The sequence below is a fragment of the Aotus nancymaae genome, unplaced genomic scaffold (genome assembly GCF_030222135.1).
Source record: "Aotus nancymaae isolate 86718 unplaced genomic scaffold, 86718_ANA_hifiasm-v0.15.2.pri h1tg000041l, whole genome shotgun sequence".
Taxonomy (NCBI): domain Eukaryota; kingdom Metazoa; phylum Chordata; class Mammalia; order Primates; family Aotidae; genus Aotus; species Aotus nancymaae.
The window spans coordinates 29203137-29225729 of NW_026988455.1; the positions used below are offsets into that span (position 1 = coordinate 29203137).

General features: G+C 42.0%; 1 protein-coding gene across 2 annotated transcripts in view; it reads left to right on the forward strand.

The window, feature by feature from the left end:
- The first annotated feature begins 8030 nt into the window (after window positions 1-8030).
- The window catches only part of SLC28A3 (solute carrier family 28 member 3), a 63064-nt gene continuing 48501 nt past the window's right edge, over window positions 8031-22593 (forward strand). For both annotated transcript variants that reach the window (XM_064361613.1, XM_012472156.2), the window contains exon 1: window positions 8031-8216. Coding sequence is in view for 1 of the 2 variants with exons in the window: in XM_012472156.2 (XP_012327579.2) it covers window positions 8157-8216 (60 nt within the window). In the remaining variant the exon portion in view is untranslated. The remainder of the gene's footprint in view (window positions 8217-22593) is intronic.

A 22593-nucleotide genomic window follows, 5' to 3' on the forward strand; every position in this document is an offset into this window, starting at 1 on the left:
GAGTAGACATGAGTGAGATTTAAAACATGTAAACTCCAGATGTAATCTGAAACATTTACTTTTAGACTTACAGCATATGTTAAGGACAATTTACATTTGAGATACATATTTGGGGCACATATCTAAGTTCTTTTTTTAAAATAATCTCAGACATTGATAATCTTTAAATTTAATGTCACTAATAATTACTCAGCATTTTTATAATTCTAACCCAATGGCTTGACCTAATAATGAGAAATCTCATTTTTGTCTCAATAAAGAAGAAACCTCTAAGTACTAAAAAAATCTTAATCCTAATATTCTTAATCCTCATCAACAGCAGAATTTTAAAATACTAAATATCTAAATCTTAATCTTCATACTAAAAATCTTAATAAACTAATAATCTTAATAAGTTTTTTTTTTTTTTTTTTTTGAGACAAAGCCTTGCTCTGTCCTTCAGGCTGGAGTGCAGTGGTGAAATCTTAGCTCACTGCGACCTCTGCCTCCTGGGTTCAAGTGATTCTCCTGCTTCAACCACCCAAGTAGCTGGGACTACAGGTGTGAGCCACCATGCTGGGCCTGAGCCTGCACTCTTTATTTCTTTTTTTTCTTTTCTTTTTTCTTTGTTTTTGTTTGTTTTTGCTTTTTCTTTTGAGCCTGTACTCTTAACAGCTATGTTATACTCATCTAGAACAAATCCATAGATTATTTTTGGCCAGGCCAGAAGTAGGGTGAGCTAAGCAAGGTGCTTATGATGCAAAATTTAAGGAGGAACTTATTTTTAGGTGCCAGCCCTGCATTTGGCCCAGAGAGTGCCCCCTTAACTTTTGCACCCTGGGCTCTTTACTTACTTCTCCCTGGTCCTTGCATTGGCTCTTGGGGAGAGCTGACCAGTGCAAACTTGTGCTCCCTAGAAACTCATTTGTGAACTCACACATGTTCCCTGGGACACATGGGAATGTAGGGATTTCAATTTTCTTCCTTTGTGTACCTTTGGTCGATAGACAAGCTATTCAGCCTTGAGCTGACACTGTTCCAAGCACTACGCTAAGCACTGAGAGAGAGCAGAGACTAAGATGGGTAAAATTCCTGCCCCTCTACAGCTTTCAGTTCTATCCTTTCATTTCCAGTGGAATCCATATGGCAGCCCAACACTTGTGCCTTCTCAGGAATCCCCTCACCTAAGCACTGGCACACTTTCTGAGGATTTCAAAGTGCACAGATGGATTAAACTCTGTTTTCCTGACAACCCCATATTGTTAGCCTTTTACCATTTTATTAACCCTTTTTGCATAGACTTTGCTTGTGGGGTTTTTTCCCCACTAATAGAGTGAACATTTTGGGGTATTAATTCAGTTGTGCTTCCCCTGGACTTGATTTATTTCCAAAACTGGGGCTCTTGACAAGACTAGATTTCAGAGGCATGGGCTCAAATTATGGCTTCGCCACTTATGAATTGTGTTGCTAGAAAAGTCACTTTATCTCCCTGAGCTTCATGTGTGTTTCATCTGTGAAATGGGGATATTAATACCTCATGTGAAAACTTGTTGTGAGGATGAAATATAAGTACCTTAAAGGTATGCTGCAGTACTTAACAGTCACTAGTTCTCTTCCCTTCTTCCCTTCTTTCTTTATTATTCTATCTTATTCTCTTTTTTTGAGACAGAGTGTTGCTCTGTAGCCCAGGCTGGAGTGCAGTGGTGTGATCTCAGCTCACTGCCACTCCGCCTCCTGGGTTCAAGATATTCTTCTGCCTCAGCCTCCTGAGTAACTGGGATTACAGGTGCCCACCACCACACCTGGCTAATATTTTGTAGTTTTAGTAGAGACAGAGTTTCACCATGTTGGCCATGCTGGTCCTGAACTCCTGACCTCAAGTAATCCACCCACCTCGACCTCCCAAAATGCTGGGATTACAGACATGAGCCACTGTGTCCTGCCCTTCCCAAGCTTCTCACTAAAGTGATACAGCCAGTCAAATAATCTTTTCATTGCAGATAGGTATTACCCACGTGGTAGATTCTATTGCCAGTCTTGGACTGTGGTAAGTGCTCTCGCTGGCTGTTCCTAGAACCTGGTATATAGTGGAAATGTCAGGGGAAAAAACCCAACTACAAGGATAATTTTGTTGAAAAACAAATCCTGAAGCATTTCCTACGTCAAATACACATTTTCATTGCTTTCTTTTTTCTTCTCTTGGATGATCTGAACAACTGAGGGGTAATTAGATTAAGCCTAGTAAACATCCCAGGATTACATTTTTATTATTGATATTAATATTATTTGATTTATTTATTAAACTAATTCAAGATGTACAGACAAAGGTTAATCTGTACTACATGAAATGTTCTTCAGGGAGGAAGACAGCAGGAGTCTACAGTATATAACACATCATGCTCAACATAGGACAAGCGTTATACATAGTTTTTAAAAATTTTCATTTTACTCTTTTTGGAAATCCTATCACCAAGAGTGAACTCACTATAGAACTACATGCATAAGGCAAGAAAAACAATCTATTGCCACGTAATTACATTTTTTCCTTTCATATTTTAATAAATATGGAGGGCTTTGTGTTTTGGTTTTCTTTAATGGGCTTGTGCATAGATAGTCCATGAGTTTGCAAATTTTATAAGCTGAGTTTTAGGAAACAATAGGATACAGGAATTATTTGACTGAAAAGTCTAGTGATTTGGTTGCTACACCATGGTTTCAAAGCTTAAAATTGAGTTTGAGTGACACTCCAATGAAAATAATGCCAAGGAATTAAGAGACAGTTTTTTAGTTCTTGGCACAAGCTATTTCTCACAAATAATGACTCTGCATGACTGGGTAATCGTTTAAAACATAGTCTTGTAAAACTGAAAAGGCCTTTCACCTCGTTTTCTGATCACAATTTCCATTTTCTAATTGGACAAAATGAGCCATAGCTTCTACCAAGGTACCACCACTTTAAATGATAGCCCCATAAATCAAACTAATTCTGGTGCTGCAAGGAGTTGGAATTTTCATTGGTTCTGAAAGCTCTTTGAAGATAGGCATCAGATACATACAATTTTAAACTACAAGTTCTCTGGATATGACCATTGTTTTGGCATTTTAGTATCATAGTTGTATATACTCTAACTAGGTGTCAATTTTTCCTGCTGGCAGGTACAATTGGAGAATGGATGAGGGAGGTCACTGCATCTTCTAATCAACACTGTCTAGTGTTGTGGCTTGCACAATGATATGCTCTCAAATGTTCTTGCATTCTTTTCAAATTTTGTCTGTAGCTAAGGGGAAAAAAACACACTGTTGCATTTTCTAAAGTTCCTATAGCAGAGTCTGCAAGAATGTCAGGCATTGGAGTCACGTTTCTGCAATTATAGCTTTAAATGATAGGATGAAGATTTCTGTCTTTTGCTCCAGAAAGTAAGATTCATCCATAATCTTCAACTAGATTGAGTCTTGAGTTGGTGAAGGATCAGGTTGCAGCAACTAGTTTCTTCCAACTAATGATTTCTCAATGAAAGTTTCCCAAATATTTGCTTATTTGCTGTCTATTTACCTGTACTTCTCTTGCTCACTTCCACTTGGATTCCCCCCTCCTTTGGTAACACAATGACTACTAATTATGGCACATTGCAATGATAGGGAAGAACTAATGAAATTCCCCAAGTCTCATCAATAAGAAGCACTAAAGAGCTAAATCAAACAATTTGGGTGATGTTGAATTATGTTTCAGGCACTATTCCCTGTGTATATTAACTCATTTTGTCATCTCAGCAGTGTTTCTAAATAGGTATGTCAATGAAAAGAGTTGAATTCTGTAAAATATTTAAAGATATTTATTCTGAGCCAAATATAAATGACTATGGCCTGTGACACAACCCTTGGGAGGCCCTGAGAACATGTGCCCAAGGTGGTGGGGGCACAGCTTGGTTTCATACGTTTTAAAGAGGCATGAGACATCAATCAAATACATTTAAGAAATACATTGCTTTGGTCCAGAAAGGCAGGACAACTCAAAGCGAGAGGAGGAGGGAGTCGGGCTTCCAGACTATGGGTGAATTTGAACATTTTCTGCTTGACAATTGATAGAGTTTGTCTAAAGACCTGACATTGATAGAAAGGGAATATTCGGGTTAAGATAAAGATTGTGGAGACCAAAGTTCTTTTGAAGTCTTATAGTGGTTGCCCTTAGAGACAACAGATGACAAATGTTTCCTTTTCAAAATATGGCAAAGAAACATGTTTTGGGATAAAATATTTTTATATTCTTCCTTGTCTCATAATATTATGCCAGAGTCAGGTTGGAAAGTAAGTCACAATATATAGGGTTAAATAAAACCCATCTGGGCCAGGCGTGGTGGTTCACACCTGTAATCCCAGCACTTTGGGAGGCCAAGGCAGGTGAATCACTTGAAGTCAGGAGTTCAAGACCAGCATGGTGAAACTCTATTTGTACTAAAAATGTAAAAATTAGCTGGGCGTAGAGGCACATGCCTGTAGTCCTAGCTACTCAGGAGACTGAGACAGAAGAATCGCTTGAACCTGGAAGTCAGAGGTTGCAGTGAGCCAACATCCACCACTGCACTCAGCCTGGGCAACAGAGCAAGACTCCATCTAAAAAAAAAAAAATCTCGTGAGAATTTATAACTTGTAGGGCATGACTCCTCAGATCCCTTGGATAGTAATCTGAGCAATATTAAAAAAAAATCAGAGCTTAGTCCTCAGGTACAATTATCTCCATTTTATGGAGGAAGAATCTGAGATACAGAGAACTCAGTTACTTGCCCAAATTCCCATGGCCAGTAGGTCTTCCCACCTCAGCCTCCCAAGTAGCTGGGACTACAGGCATGTACCAGTACACCTGGCCAATTTTTTTATTTTTTGTAGAGACAAGGTCTTCCTGCATTGCACAGACTGATCTCAAATTCCTGTGCTCAAACGATTCTCCTGCCTTGGCCTCCCAAAGTGCTAGGATTACAGACATGAGCCAGATTGTGGATATTTTGTCTCTGAGCCGTGTGGTATTTGTCACAGCTACTCAATTCTGGCCTTATGGGATGACAGCAGCCTTAGGCAATACATAAATCAGGGGCCATGTTTCTGTTCTGACAAAAGTTTATTTATAGACACTGAAGTTTGGACTTCATATAATTATAATATGTCATGAAATATTCTTCCTTTTAATTTTTTTCAACCATTTAAAAATCTAAGGCCGGGCATGATGACTCACACCTGTAATCTCAGCACTTGGGGAGGCTGACACAGGCAGATCACGAGGTCAGAAGATCGAGATCATCCTGGCTAACACAGTGAAACCCTGTCTCTACTAAAAATACAAAAAATTAGCTGGGCATGGTGGTGCACACCTGTAGTCCCAACTACTCAGGAGGCTGAGGCAGGAGAATCGTTTGAACCTGGGAGGCGGAGGTTGCAATGAGCCAAGATCGTACTACTACACTCCAGCTGGGTGACAGAGCAAGACTCTGTCTCAAATTAAAAAATAAATAAATAAAAATCTAAAGTGTATTCTTAGCTCTTGGGCTGTATAAAAACAGCAGAAGACTAGGTGTGGCCCTCAGGCTGCAGTTGGTTGGCTGTAGTTATGAGTTAGAGTTCAGGATTTGAACCCAGACCACAGGTTCCTGCAAGCCTTTAATCATTATATATACACTGTACAGTGTGTATCATGAGAACAAGAAAAGAAAAATAAATCCCACAGTCTGAGCTATGTGAGATATGCAAAATCTATCAGACCCCGAGAGACTGGGACCTCAGTCACTGATAAAGAGAAAGGAAAAATAACTCACACCGTCTGAGTTATGTGAGCAATGCAAAATCTATCAGGCCGAGAGAGAGAGTGTGTTGGACTTCAGCACCCCCTAACCCTGTGCCCAGGGACAATTGTTTAAAAGGCATTTTATCCCTAACTGACTGCCTTCTTGTTCCTAGAATGTGTGATACAAATGTGTGATACAATGTATAGCCAATCAATAGCTTATGTTATTTTAATGTAAATAATTGATGAACAACTCAGAAACCTTTTCTTCTTTTCCTTTAAAATTCACTTCTGGCCAGGCACAGTGGCTCATGCCTGTAATCCCAGCACTTACAGAGGCCAAGGCAGGTGGGAAGACTGCTTGAGCCCAGGGGTTCAAGATAACTCTGGGCAGCATAGTGAGAACTCCATCTCTACCAAAAAGAAAAAAAAATTAGCTATGCGTGGTGGCACACGTCTGTAGTCCCAGCTACTCTGGAGGCATCTCAGCAGCCCAGGCAGTCAAGGCTGCAATGAGCCATGATCATGCCACTACACTCCAGTCTGGGCAACAGAACGTGCACGCGCACACACACACTCACACACAAAATAAGCTACTTGTAACTGTTACTAAGTGTATATTCAAAGCAACTTGACTCTGTGCTCCCAGGTTGCAATCTCCAACTTATCCCAAGTAAACTCTATGCTTACATTACATTAAGTTTGTCTCAGTTTTTTCCCTTAGGTTAACAATAATAAAAGTAAATCATTCTCTTTATAGAAAACTCAGCAGCATTTAAAGGAGAAAAAAACACCAACTGCCCATAAAATTCACAACCTAGAAATAACCATTTGTAATACTTGGTATTTTCTTCTTTTTTCTTTCTTTTTTTTTTTTGGGCGGAGGGGAGGTGTCTTACTCTGTCACCCAGATGGGAGTTTAGTGGTGTGTTCTCAGCTCACTGTAACCTGCAACCTCTGTCTCCTGGGTTCAAGTGATTTTCCTACCTCAGCCTCCCGAGTAGCTGGGACCACAAGTGCATGTTATCACTCCCAGCTAATATTTGTAGTTTTAGTAAAGACAGAGTTTTGCCATGTTGGCCAGGCTGGTCTCGAACTCCTGGCCTCAAGTGATCCACCCACTGCAGCTTCCCAAAAGTGCTGGGATTACAGATGTGAGCCACAGCACCAGGCCTTTTCCATTATTTTGTCCAGAGTTTTGTAGTCTTTTAAATCGTACTAGGGAAAAAAAAATCCCTATTTTCAAAGAATTCTGCAGTTAATATTTTCATAAAGCAAAGTGAATTGCTTTATGAAAATAAAGCATTTCTATTTGCCTTTGATAAGTGAATAGTTGGTCAGCTTTCATTTACCTGTCACATATCTGCATTTCTGTAGGCTGGATTTTTTAAAGTAGCCCAGTCTGAAGCAGGGATGTAATAAAAGGCTTTGGAATGAACCAAACTTGAATTTGAATTCTCATTGTCCTTTTATTAACTAAATGACATTAAATACATTGTTAACTTTTCTGTACTTCAGTATAGAATTTGGAGTTGTTCTGAAGAGGAGCCAAGACCCTTACCTACCCACGTAGCTGTCTATGTATCGATCTATCCAACCATCGCTGGTATACAGTAGGTGATCACTGAGGCCGGCATGCCCTTATGTCCCGTGTTCCCCCACCCTCCACCCACCACCACTCCTAGTCTCTAATACCGCTCACAGGAAAACAGAGGATTTCACTAAGGACTATAGAGAAAGTGTTCTTTTCTGCCTGAGTGTGGTGGCTAATACCTGTGATCCCAGCACTTTGGGAGGCCAAAGCGAGTGGATCACCTCAGGTCAGGCGTTCAAGACCAGCCTGGCCAACATGGTGAAACACCGTCTCTACTAAAAATACAAAAACCAGCCAGGCGTGGTGGCACACACCTGTAATCCCAGCTACTCAGGAGGCTGAGGCAGGAGAATCGCTTGAACCTGGGAGACGGAGGTTGCAGTGAACCGAAACTGTATCATTGCACTCCAGCCTGGGCAACAGAGAGAGACTCTACCTCAAAAAAAAAAAAACAAAAAAAACGAAAAGAAAAGAAAAAAGAAAATGTCCTTTTCTGTTTTGTGCACCACAAGAGTTTTCTCCCCAGGAGTGCACGTAGGATGCCAAAAATGGGAATAAAGGAAAAGATTAATAAGGTGGGTGGACCTGCACTAGATGCCTCCACCCGGCCAACCCACCCGCCTCCCTGCCCCACCCCAATCAGGTGTCAGCCCAAGTCATTCAGGAAATTATTGCAGAAGTTTCCAAACGGAAGCAAGCAGTGCCCGGGTCCCTGTAACAGCAAGTGGCCTTCTGACATCAGCAGATACTGGTGCTTTTTCCCAGGTACAAAGGACCTCCGGACCAGAGCCAGCCAGCAACAGAAAGAGCATGGAGCTGAGGAGCACAGCAGCCCCCAGAGCTGAGGGCTACAGCAACACAGCCTTCCAGGTAAGCGGAGCTTTCCTCTTCTGTTTAAGACCAAGTCAGTGGAAATGCTGCTCTTTCCTTAGCCCCCTGGCAAGTTTCTTACCTAAGCAGTGAGATTATCGGGACAATAAGATTTTTAATGGCACACTTTAAGCCCATTATTGTTTCTTCTTGGGCTCTTCTGGGTTGACAAACCTGAAAAGTCTCTTTTAACTGACCTCTTGTGATCCCTATGTCACTTACAAACAGGACAGCCTTCTTCTCTGGCCTTCCCCAACCCCGTTGCCCCTCTCACTTCCATACCGCCGCCCCCCACCCCGCCCTGCTTCTGGCTCACAGCAGGGGTACATTATTTATCTTCAGGCACCTTTCCAAAGACCTGGTGAGAAGGGAAGAATGGGGGAATTTAGATCCTGGCTGGGGTAGGTCCTCAGCATTCCTTTTACTCAAGCCAAGTCCTAGAGCCCCTGTCCGATAGTCCAGGTACCTGCCCTAGAGCAGCTGGATTTTGCAAATCAGTCTCACTTCATCAGCCAAAACTCACCGGGTGATTAATGCTGCTCAGCCCAGGGCTGCCTGCCCGCAGAGCCCTAGGAGACCTGTCAGAAACACCAGGCTATTTTGACTGGGTCTGCGATGGGGATTTCCAGGGCTGTTTTTAGGTGTGCCTCCTTTCCTGAGCTGACACTCAGCATGGGAGCTCTGGAGAGGATGGGAAGACTGCATGAGGACATGTCAACCATCCCTCAGGCTTTATGGTCTGCTAGATGGGCAAAACAAAACTATGAGGCACTAGCCAAGAAAGGAAAGAGGGAGGTAAAAGGGCCTTGACAGGAGTCCAGACGCCAGCACTCACGAGTTCCTGTAACTTCCTGAGCCCCAGTTTGGTCATCTGTCCCATGTTCACAGGCACGCCCATCTCCATGGGTAGGCATGGGGTTATCACCTATAGATCACAAGTGTGTGGGAGGAAACAATTTCCTCTACCCTCTTAGGCTGAGTCCCTGAGGCCTGTGAATTAAACCAACATAAAACAGATTAGCAGGAGAGAAGGCACGCACATTTTATTCATATTTAAAATCTCATATGTGGCTGGGCCCGGTGCCTCATTGTAATCCCAGCATTTTGGAAGGCTGAGGTGGGCTGGCCATTTGAGGTCAGGAGTTTGAGACCAGCCTGGCCAACATAGTGAAACCTCATCTCTACTAAAAATACAAAAATTAGCTGGGCATGGTGGTACATGCCTGTAGACCAAGCTACTCAGGAGGCTGAGGCAGGAGAATCACTTAAACCCAAGAGGCAGAGGTTACAGTGAGCCAAGATCACGCCACTGCACTCCAGCCTGGGAGACAGAGTGAGATTCAGGCTCAAAAAAATAAAATAAAATAAAATCTCACATGTATGAGAGCCTCACAGAAAAGAAGTGGAAAAACCCAATAGACTTAAGAGCTTATATACCATTATAACAAAGGGCAGTAAATAGTGAAGTGACTAGGCAAGGGAAAGGAAGGTTAGGCTTTTAGGGGCAATAAACTGGGAGTTGGGGAGGTGGAACTAATGGAAGAAGATAAGGGTTATTTTATCGAGGTTTGTTGATACAGACTCATCTCAGTGTCATCTCTGTCTCTGGAGATAAGAGTTGTTCTCTTCCTTGTACGAGGGAGGGGGACACCTGTGCAAAGGAAATATCAGTACATGTGCTGCTTTCAGGAAGATGGGGGATGGGGTGGGCAGAGAGCTCTTTTTCTTTCTCTGTCTGCTTTCTTTTCTATAGCTTTCAGTTCAAAGGAGTTTTGCTCTTGTTGCCCAGGCTGGAGTGCAATGGCATGATCTCAGCTCACCACAACCTCTGCCTCCTGGGTTCAAGTGATTCTCCTGCCTCAGCCTCCTGAGTAGCTGGGATTGCAGGCATGTGCCACCATGCCCAGCTAATTTTGTATTTTTAGTAGAGATGGAGTTTCTCCACGTTGGTCAGGCTGGTCTCGAACTCCTGACCTCAGGTGATCTGCCCACCTCGACCTCCCAAAGTGCTGGGATTATAGGCGTGAACCAGGCCTGGCCAGTTCAAGATATTCTTGTGCCAAAATGGCATTTGGAGGTGGCACATCCTGATCTCTTCTATAAGGGCTAAATGAGGGGGGAAAGCATAAAGCATGGGGCCCATTCTGATTCAAGAGAATGGAAGGATGGAATGGGATAGAGTCAGAGGGAGTATGGCAGCAAGAAAAGATAGCTGCAATGGAGAAGGTCCACGTCACGGCAACTGGCTGCTCCCAGGGAAGAGGGCACACAACGGTGGCAGCCCTGTTTTCTATCCCTCACTCTCTTCTAGCAAAACTGCTGTTTTGTGGGGAAAACATTTCCCTACACCCACCCCAATAAAAAGAAGGAAAAAGGAAACAAAGATTCTTCCTAGTCCTGTAAAATTTCCTGTCATCTTTACTCATTGGATTGACTGAAATTTGAGTTTCTGCATTTCAAAATCAAAACAGTGAAGACAATTTGTCTTTCAAGAGAATCAGAGGCTTTATGACTCCTACCAAGTTAGTAAGTATGAGTCTAACCTTGTTTGACATTCAGCTCTCCTGCTACATTATCTTCTTTAAGGAAAATTTATTGATTGTAAAGTATGTGCTACTTTACTCGGATTATTAAATATGCATTAGCATGCCACCAGAGCTTCCACAGACGTTAAGATACTTACTTATCCACCTTGTCCTAGTCAGTGAATCGTTCTAGAAATTCATTTTTCCTCTTCAAATGTTAATAGTGCCCTTGGTAGACCGAAGTTCTAATTTTACTAAGTAGAACTACTTTCACAGCTTGAAGAGCTGATGTAGATTCCCAAAAGGCCTGTGCCTGTAGGACCTGGTGCAGGTGCAGTGGCTACACATGTCTATGTGTAACCTGGACAGGCTCTCATCTGGACTGTTCCTCAAAGAAGTGAGCACTGATTGCTGTTTTCCAGAGGGAGCTGTGATTCCAGAGGGAAAGGTTAAACAGGAGCACAAAGTCAGTGATAGGGGTTGTAAGAGAGAAATGATCTCACGTCCAAGAAGGGACTTCACAGCTAAAGCGCACTTCGTAAACGAGAGTCATTTTGTAACCAACAATAGAAATGAATGTTTGAGGTTTTTCTTCAAATCTCATTGTATTGTACCTCTAAATGTTTTCTACGAATATGTAACTTTTTTCTCATATGGCTAAGGATGGAAATGACTTCATTCAACAGTAGTTGTAAATAAGGCACTTGCTATTTATGAAAGAAGTTCAGATTGGCATTTAAAGTATTGACTGTATGTCGGATAGCTAATGATTTATTGATTTTAAAGTATTTTTTAATCTTAAAACAGTCAACAAACTGGCTCTTAATTTTGTGCAAGATGTTTCCATCAGTCCAGGAAAAATAACTCTCTGAAAGGACAAAATACACACACACACACACACACACACACACACACATCTGTACACACCCACACATACACATGCACACACAGATACACACCCACACACAGGCTACCATCCCCAGGCCTCAAGGTTCTGAGCAGGGTATCTCAAAGCCAGCAGAGTATCATACCAACAACACCCACACCTAAAAACAGTGGCTGGGTTATTTCTTCCAAAGCTTGCTTTTCAACAAGAATTGGAGGCATGTATTTATTCAGTAGAATCATCAACTGCACTCTAGATATGACCACCACTAAGAAGGGATACCAACTCCAGAAAGAATAATATGCTCTTCTTGCCCTCAAGGAGATGGACAGGCAGAAATCAACATGTAATTACAATATAATTGATGTTAAGGAAAATGGCGGAGGTTTGTACCAAATGCACTGTATTCTTGTTTTTTATTATTTTTATATTTTGTCTTGCTGTCTTACCAGGGCTGGTTTCAAACTCCTGGCCTGAAGCAATCTTCCTGTCTTGGCCTTCCAAAGTGTTGGGATTATAGGCATGAGCCACAACACCCGGCCAGCGCCAGGTGCATTGTAAATCACATGTAGTTGCAGCTGTGCTGACTGAGGAGTCTGAAAGCATCACTAAAGGAGGTAGAATTTGATTAGGGCTTTGAGGATGGTCAGGTCACAGTAGGAGTTAGGGTGGGAAGAGCACTGCAAGCAGAGAGAACTATCTGTACACAGACTCAGAGCCCTACAGGAGAAGAGCACATGAGCCTGGGATGGAGGAAGGGAGCACGGTGTGAGAAAGGGGGACAGGCTGGCATCAGGTCAGGTAGCCTCTGTGTGTGCTAAGGCATTTGAGAAAGAATCGCTCAGAATTTACACAGTCAACTTGTGATTTTTTTTTTTTGAGACAGAATCTCACTCTGTCATCCAGGCTGGAGTGCTGTGGTACAATCTCAGCTCACCCAGGCTCAAGCGATCCTCCCGCCTCAGCCTCCCAAGTAGCTAGGACTACAGGCATGCACCACCACACTTGGCTAGTTTTTGTTTTGTTTTGTTTTTTAGAGATGAAGCCTCACCCTGTCACCCAGGTTGGAGTGCAATGACAAGATCTCGGCTCACTATAACTTCCACCCCCTGGATTCAAGCAATTCTCCTGTCTCAGCCTCCCGAGTAGCTGAGATTACAGGCATGCGCCACCACACCCAGCTAATTTTTTGCATTTTTAGTAGAGACAGGGTTTCACCAGATTGGTTAGGCGGGTCTAAAACTCCTAACTTCAAATGATCTGCCCGCCTCAGTCTTCCAAAGTGCTGGGATTACAGGCGTGAGCCACCGTGCCCTACCTAATTTTTGTGTTTTTTGTAGAAATGGGGTTCCACCATGTTGTCCAGGCTGGTCTCAAACTCCTGAGCTCAAGTGATCTGCCCGTTTGAGCCTCCCAAAGTGCTGGGATTACAGGTGTGAGCCACTGTGCCAGTCTGATTTTTTTTTTTAACATTACTTTGGTGGCCCCATTGAAAGTGCTTGGAAATGGAGAGAGATTTGTACGTGGCTGGGACATCAGTTGGGAAGTTACTGTCATAATCCAAACCAGGCTAGAGGCGGTAGATACCGACACTGAGGCAGGGGTTCTAATACTGATGAGGTGGCCCCTCCGCAATGCAATTCAGGAGTAAGGATGAGGCATAAAAGCTGCTCTGACTCTGAAGATTTCTGTTTTCTCCTCTGTAAAATAGTGTAATAATGGTACCTATCTTGGGATTGTTGAAAGAATTAAATAAGCGAATATTGTATATGTAAATATATATGTAAATGTATATATATACTGGACAAAAAGCTACTATTGTTTTGTAGCTTTTGGTGCTGAGCAGGTTAAGGAGAGCATGGAGTCAGTATTTCCAGCTTGGGATGTCAACTTGGAAGTGATTCCCTTTATTTATTTACTGCTTTTTCTGTTGTTGTGTTTTGTTTTGCTTTTTGTTTTTTGTTTTTTGTTTTTTGTTTTTTTTTGAGACGGAGTCTCCCTCTGTCGCCCAGGCTGGAGTGCAGTGGCATGATCTCTGCCTCCCAGATTTAAGTGATTCTCCTGCCTCAGCCTCCTGAGCAGCTGGAACTACAGGCCCCCGCCCCCATGCCCAGCTAATTTTTGTATTTTTAGTAGAGACAGGGTTTCAACATATTGGCCAGGCTGGTCTTAAATTCCTGACCTCGTGATTCACCAGCCTCAGCCTCCCAGAGAGCTGAGATTCCAGGCATGAGCCACCGCTGCCAACACTGTTGTTTTAAATAGAGAGAGGATTTCACTCTGTCACCGACGCTGAAGTTCAGTGGCGCAATCATACCTCACTGCATCCTCGAACTCCTGAGTCAGGCAACCCTTCAACCTCAGTCTTCTGAGTAGCTGGGACTGCAGGCACGGGCTACCATGACTGGCTAAGTTTTTTTATTTTTTATATTTGTAGAGACAGGGTCTTGCTATGTTGCCCAGGCTGGCCTCAAGTGGTCCTTTCACCTCTTCCTGGGCTTTCCGAAGTGCTGAGATTATAGGTGTGAGCCACCTCGCCCAACTTGGGCAAGGCTTTATTTAGGTAGAAAATCTAAGAATAAAGTTAGAGGATAAAAGAGAGTGAGTTCTCTTTGAGGTCCGTTGGTTGCAATTAAGTTGACTCCAAGCATCTCCATGAAGAGGGGAATGAACTAGGAAGCTTGCAGCACACGTTCAGCTGGAGCTCAGAAGAGGACACACATTTGGGAGCTGTTAGCGTAGAGACGAGCGTGGATAAGACCAAGGTGGGGGAAGCCTGGGAAACAGCAGCGCCTCAGGAGTAGGGAAGTTAAAGATGTCAGAGAATAAAGCAGAGGGCTGCAGGGAGAGAAAGAGCAGCAGAATCAGGAGGGGGAGGTCTGGAGAAGTCAAGGGAAAGCAGAACCACAAGTCAACGGGAAAGACTCCGACGGGACAAGGAGTCTATAGAAGGAGGCCACAGGTTCACTTGACCTGCCAGCTAGGAGGTTACTGGTGACACTGTGGTTGGGGGAGGAGGAGAAGTTTGTGTTGTGAGTTAGGATAGGGAAAAGGTACAGAATGAATGCTCTTCTGGTGGAGTGCTGGTGCTCGGAAGGGCCAGGGAAGGGGAAGACCTGGGGTAGGCAAGGGCAGTTGCGAAGAGGTATTTTTATGTTAAAAAAAAAATTCATTATGAACTACAACATACAGAAAAATACATAAAAACAAATATACAACTTATAACGTGTACCATCACTCAGGTGAAGAAACAGGACGCTGCCATCCCTCAGGGTCCAGCCGTACACATTTCATCATTGCTGCCTCCCTTCCCTGGGGTAAACCCAAGCAGGGTGACCACTGACCCAAATGTGAGGCAGTTACTTCTTTGCTTTTCTTTATGCCTTAACTTCTAATGATGAATCCCCGAGCAGTACTTTTGCCTGGTTTTGAACTTTATATAACAGAAACACACAAAATGTATTCTTTGCTTATATTAAAACTTTTTTTTTTGAGATGGGGTCTTGCTCTATTGCCCAGCCTGGAGTGCAGTGGCGTGATCTTAGCTCACTGCAACCTCTGCCTCCTAGGTTCAAGTGATTCTCCCGCCTCAGCCTCCTGAGTAGCTAGGATTACAGGTGTGAGCCACCACAGCCGGCTTGCATTTTTAGTAGAGAGGGGGTTTCACCATATTGGCCAGGCTGGTCTCAAACTCCTGACCTCAGGTGATCCACCTGAGTTGGCCTCCCAAAGTGCTGGGATTACAGGCGTGAGCCACTGCACCTGGCCATCAGCTCTCTAAGATTCACATGGTGTTGCGTGTAACTGCAGCTCATCCAATTTCATTGATGCACGGTATTCTGTTGTGTAAATATTCCACAACTAACACATTTTGCTGCTAGTGGACATTTGTGTTATTAAGTTTGGAGTTTTTGGAGCTTCTACAAACATTGCAGCTAGGGACACTGTTATACATGCCGAAGGAATATCTGTAACAAATTTACTATGGGGTTGTACTTAGGGGTGGAATTGCTAGGCCATTGGAATAAATATATATTTTAAACTTTACTGATAGTGTCACTTGGGTTTCCTGAGTGATTTTACGAATTTACATTCCCATCAGCAGAGTGAGTATTCCCATTTCTCATCATTATTCAGCTGGCCTTTTAATGTCAACCACTCCGGTGGGTGTGTAGCAGTATGTCATTGAGTTTTAATTAGAATTTTCCTATTATTGGTTGTTAGATGCCAATGTATTAAATACCTGGTCAACTTTCTTGCCCATTTTCTCTGCTGGATTTTTTGTTTTCATTTTTATTTGAAAGAGTTCTTTAAATGTTCTGGTTACAAGCCTGTGAAAGGAAATTAGATTTTGGGACTGCAAACTCATTTAGCCAAAGGGAAACGTTAAGCTGGGAACTGGGTCATGCAAACCTGCCTACCCCTTTTGGTTCCTAAATAAGGTGGCTACAAGATGAAAAGTTACAGACTTCCCCCATGTTTTGCCCACAAGGAAATTCCTGGTGAGCTGTTAAAACTTCACCATGCAATGTAAATTGATAACTTATTTTTACAGGTGCTGTAACCCCAGACACAATGCATATCTGATTGTTCCCCTATCCCATTTTGTCTGTGTTATCTTATGTAAAATGCAGATTCCCCACATTTTTCTTTGCCCCCTTTGTTTATGTGAAAACTGTGTGCTTCTCAATATCCCACCCTTTCCCCTTTAAATTAGGAGCCCTCAAAACCATCTTTGGAGAACGGCATAGACCTGTCTCCCAGGCATGTCCTTAACTTTGGCAAATAAATGCTAAAATGATTGAGACTTGTCTCATCATTTTCCTCAATTGACAAGCCCTTTCTCAGTTGTGATTTGTAAATGTCTTCTATCACTGTGAAGGCATCTTCCACTCTAACGGAATATTTTGAGGAACAAAAGTTAATTATATTGTGGTCTCATTTAGGAAACATTGTTTCTTTTTCCTGTACTGTGTCTAAAATATCTTTTCCAACCTGTAAAATCATGAAGATATTTTCTAAAAGCTTGTTCCTTTTTTCACATTGAGGATCTCTATTCCCCCTGAAATTGAGTTTTATGTATAGTGTAGGGTAGGAGTCAAGTTTGCTTTCCAAATGAACATCCACTTATTTTGGCATTTTTTTAAATTTACTTTTAACACCACTCATTGATCAACATTGCTTTAAAAAAAAATCTTTTCCCCACTCCACAAATATTTTGCCCATGTCCATATTTGTGAGAGGCTTTTTGGAACAGGGCAACTGAAAGATTTTTCCAAACTCAGAGGAGATGGAAAAGAATTCAAAGAGGGAGAGATGGAAGTTGGCAGCAAAAGAGGTCAAATACAGTTTAGGATTTCTAAGAGGAAAATGCAGGCATGTTTCTGAATACATTCACTAAAGGGTATGTCTTGGAATCCCAACTCAAGTTTCCTCCTCCCTGTGAATAAGCAACTGATCTTGCCACAGGCGCTCTCAGAGGCACAGAGCCCACACTTCCTCTGAAGTCAGTTGGGTGGAACCTACTTTCGAAAGTCTTGGGAGAGGACTAGGCTGGGGAAATGGGGCTCACTCTGCATGAACACACGGGAAAGGCTGAGTTACTCCATGAGTAAGCCAGCCACGCAGGTTTGGAGAGTTTGTTAAATGGAGGTCAAAATCTGGGAGATCATGTAAATGTAAGTGCCATGAGGGATCCAGACCTGCTGGAGCATGGGCATAGACTTCTCAAGCAGGTAGTTTGAATACAAAAGTTCTGAGGTGGGAAGTGACTACGTTCTGTAGAGCAGAAGAGTATTGGTTCTTCTTAACCCAGTAGACTGGGCAGTCAACATGAACCACACTCAAGTTATTGAGTACTCTTTCACATTGCTCAAGAGACACTTGGCTGGAGCTACCTAGATTCAATTAAAACACACACACACACACACACAAAACACATGACAAGAATTTGCTTTTGAGAAGGAGGTTAAAAAACGACATATTCTCTACTCTTTCCTCAAATTTACATTTACACCTAGACTCACTTTTAGGGAAAAACAGTGTAGGGAACTATAAACCAAGTCACTTCCATGGCATCTGAGAGAGAGGATATAGGGATTTAGTTTTTCCTCATTCAAACATTCCCGAAGTGGTTTCCCTTATAATTGAGGAGCCACTTGTTCATCAGTGGTTGAGACATTGGAAAGAAAATAGGAAATAATTAGTAAGGTAGATAAAGATAGATTTTTGCTGAGGGCTAAAGCAAAACTGTCTAATATATAGCACAAGCCATATATGTAATTTAAATTTTGTCTGCAAGCCCATTAAAAATGCAAAATAAAGTAGGTATAACTCTTCACTATATTTTAACTATATTTTATTGAACCTCATATATTGAAATTAATGAAATAATTGAAATTTGTTTCATACCAAGTCTGTGAACATCCAGTCTCTATTTTACACATGTAAAACACGTCAACTCTAATGCTACATTTTTATCAGAAATACTTGATCTGTATTTAGATTTCATAAAATGTATAGTTGTAAAAAGTAGATTCTTAACCAAGTTGTTCCAAACATTCTTAATTATTTTTCAATACATGAATCTAGAGTTCAGTTTTAAATTTACGTTTAAATTAGTTAATATTAAATTCAGGTTCTTAGTCATACTAGTCCCATTTCAAGTACTCAGTAACCACTTGTCGCTGGTGATTATTCTTTGGATCACTCACATAAGCTATGCGTTTTTGGTTTTGGAGTTCACAAATACACACAAATCTGGTTATCCTTCATCTTTAAAGACCTGACCACTAGATTTATGCCAAAAATTAAAGTAACAACTTTAAATTTATTTCTGTAATATCAGTAGTAATATCCCCTCTTTCATTCCTGATTTTAGTTATTTGTCTTCTCTCTATTTCTTTTCCCCTGGTTTCTTTTTTCCTGGACGTTTCCTTGTTGGGAGGTTCATGGTTAGTAATTCAATCTCTTCACTTGTTGTTAGGGTTTTTTTTAGTGTTTTTTCTTCTTCTTCTTCTTCTTTTTTTTTTTTTGAGACGGAGTTTTGCTCTTGTTACCCAGGCTGGAGGGCAATGGCGCAATCTCGGCTCACTGCAACCTCCACCTCCTGGTTCAAGCAATTCTCCTTTCTCAACCTCCTGAGAAGTTGGGATTACAGGCAAGACGGGGTTTTGCCAGGCTGCTCTCTAACTTCTGACCTCAGGTGATCTGCCTGCCTCAGCCTCCCAAAGTGCTGGGATTACAGGCTTGAGCCACTGTACCTGGCCAAGGCAGGGAATTTTCTAAAAAACTGCAAAATAGATCAAATAATGGCAGTTATCTGAGAGTTGGACTTTGGGAGAACTCCAATCTCATTTTGCCCCCTTTAAAACTGCTAGTTTTTATGATTGCAGGGTTGTTAAGGCTATCGTGAGTCTGTGGAGAGGAAAACAGAACTAGGATAATTTAAGACACTACAAAGCATGATGTTCTGAGACTCTGAGTCATTTTATTTGAAAAACATTCTCTGGACTGCTACAGTCTTAGTTAGTTTGTTTTCTTTCAGAATTCTGAAAAAGTAATTTTGACAGTTTTGTCAGTGTGGTGAATGGTACTAGCCACATTTCTAGGCTAGGATGTACTGGACGATTAGTCAGGAGTAGGATAAGGGCTGAGGTTGTCAAGATCACAGCCATCACTACTGCCTTTTACCAAAACTGGGTAAAGAATTGAGGCATCTAATGGTTACAGAAAAAGGAAAGGAGAAAGAGATTGAATTATATTATTTCTACCATAAGTGTCCCAAGAGAGATGCCCTCCTAATTTTATCTCATTTTATTTTTGCCATCTTGATTTTAAGAGGCTTCTTTTGGGGTGCTATGTTTTCTTGGGATTTTTTGGTTTTGTTTTCTGAGATGGTGTCTTGCCACGTCACCCAGGCTGGTGTGCAGTGGCACAATCTCGGCTCACTATGACCTCTGCCTCCTGGGTTTAAGCAATTCTCCTACCTCAGCCTCCCGAGTAGCTGGGATAACAGGCATGCACCACCATGCACAGCTAATTTTTTTTTTTTTTTTTTTTTTTTTTTGGTATTTTTAGTAGAGATGAGGTTTCACCATGTTGGCCAGGCTGGTCTCAAACTCCTGACCTCAAGTGATCTGCCCACCTCGGCCTCTTAAAGGTCTGGGATTACAGGCGTGAGCCACCATGCCCAGCCTGAGGTGTTATATTTTGATTGAATAGAGAGTAAGACCTGGTTTTTTATCCATCTGTAGGCTTAGACAGATTGCCACAAGGATGTCATGTCAGGAATGACTGGAAAATCCCTGATCCAGCCATGAAGTCACAGGCTTTAACTGGCTCACAAGGCAATGTGTCCTGCAAGCATATCCCAGCCTTCGGAAGATAGGCTACAGGGGAGTTTCAGAAAAACACTCTTACTTCAGTTAGGATAAAACCAAGACTGGTTCCCAAGCTCTAGGTTTTGGTTTTGGTTTTGGTTTTTTTCTTTTGATAACTTTGGTACCAATAGGCTCCAGTTTTATGTTTTATCACTGTTGGTGATAGCCTCCACTCCACCGTTAATTACTTTAAAAAAAAAGATGGTGGTGGTCCCTGCTGAGCCACCCCATTCAGACACTGTTGATGTTGAATGGAGAAGCTGGGCCATGGATGCTTGCTGAGCTGTTATTTATCAATTTTTTTTAAAAAAAATTCAAAGGTGAGGGTATCTGGAATTTTATCTAGAATAGAAATGATTAAGCATGAACTCCAAATCTCTATTATTCCACAGAAGTTTGGAACTCTCTCATGATTGCAGATATAGGCTGACAAACATGCAACATGATTTCCCTCAAAGGAATGATTTGATAGCTGCTACTTCTACCCCACACAAGGACTAGGTATTTAACCTTATAAGAAGCCACTTACAGCTTTGGCAAGCTTAGTTTTCTTCTTTTTCCCTTAAAAGGACATTTTTAAAAATAAAATAAAATGGTAAGTATGTCTTGTGTTGTTTGAAAGTAAAATGGAGACAGAGATTCTTAGGAAAATGCTGTGAGTCACCTGGCTAAGTAAGGCGTGTCCGGTCAGTATTCAGTAATGAAGGGGATAATTACCGGGAATGGTTGCATCAGGAAGGGGGAAATGCACCTGAAGACCTCTCAGTCTTCCTTCCAATATCCTGGTTCAAAACTTTGTTTTTGTTTTTATTTTGTTTGAGGGCCAAAACTCTTTGGCATCAAGTATGGCATTTATTGATGCAACAAAAATTTATTGAGCTCTGACCTTGCGCCAGGCATTGTGCAAGGAGCTGGAAGCAGAAAGCTAGTTAGGTTAAAATTAATTAAACAATGGCAAACTAGTACAGCACAGTCTGTGAAAAGTCTCATTCATGGCAAAAGATGACCTCACCTACTTTGAGGGTCAGGGAGTCACTCCATTTTCTAAACATTCCAAATGAGCATTTATTTTATGTGCTTTTGTTATTTCATTCATTCATTCAACAAAGTATATTGAGCAACTGCTCTGTGCTAGATGGAAGGAAAATATTAGGTAGATATAATACCCCAAGCTACCATGTCAAACACTATGTTTTTATCGTATTACATTATATGGAGAAATCAAGGCCCAGAACGGGAAGGTAGGATTCCAAGTTAGGACTCCATTAAAAAAATAATAAAAGGTGGGAGAGGCATGAGCTGGGAGATAGAAAAAGCAGTAAAGAAAGGTGGACAGGAATAGACACCAGTTCTCCTGATTTACCTCAGGGATCCTCATTGATTACAAAATCTTGGATCCTCAAATCTAAAACCAATGATAAGTTAAGCTTAAAACTAAATTTGTAAATTCTGTAGACTCAGGAACATTCCAGAATAAGCTAGCCAGCAACCTCATAAGGGGTTGTAACTACAGTAATGGTAAAAATTCCTCCATAAAGCATGACCCTAAAGCAAGCCATTAATGTGAGGCAATGTGCTTTACACCATGGGAGAGGGTTAGCCACAGTCCAACAGGCGCCAAGACGGGCAAATCCGCTTATTTAATGATCCAGTTGCCTTATTCTCCTGACCTGCTCAACTTTGAGAGAATACCAAAGCTTCCAAACAGCACAACCTATGAAGTTGTACAGTTGTTCACTGATAGGTCCTTTTTCCCTGTCAGTATCCCTGCCTTTCAATTGCATCACTTACACTTTCATTAGCTTTTAAGACTTTTTTTTTTTCTTTTTTTGAGAGAGAGGGTCTCACTGTGTCACCTAGGCTGGAGGTGGAGTGCAGTGGTGTAATCTGACTCACTGCAACCTCCGCCTCTGGAACTCAAGCAATCCTCCCACTTCAGCCTCCTGGGTAGCTGGGACTACAGGTACATGCCACCATGCCTGGCTAATTTTTGTATTTTTAGTAGAGACAGGGTCTCACCCATGTTACCCGGGCTACTCTTGAATTCCTTAACTCAAGTGATCCACCCACCTTGGCCTCCCAAAATGCTGGGATTACAGATTGAGTCACTGCACCCAGCAAAAACTTTTTTATTTTTCTAATTCAATTTACAGAGTCCTGATTTTCTCATCTACCAGACTCCATTAGTTCAGAAACATTTGCAGGGAGGAAGTTTGTTAGAGTGTACTGGCCTAATTTGTGCAGCCAGGGAGGTTTGAAAGAAAAATTGCTTAATCAAGGATCCGACCCATACAGATAAAAAAAGTGGGGAGCACAGGTCTATTTACATGGTGTGCTGGGTCCAGCAAGGAGGGGATAGAGAGACAAAGGTGCCCACAGTGACATGTCTAGGAACCAGCAAATGTCAGGCTTCCTGTTGGCCAACATCACCACTTCCTTGTTCCCCTGCAAAGCATGAGGTCTTTACGTCACAGAAGAGGAAGAAAGAAGTAGGGGAGGAAGGATTGAGAAAGCACAGGAGGGCGTAGGAGAGGTAGCCCGTAATGCTTCTAGTACTGACTGTACTGTATGTGGCCTAGACCTTG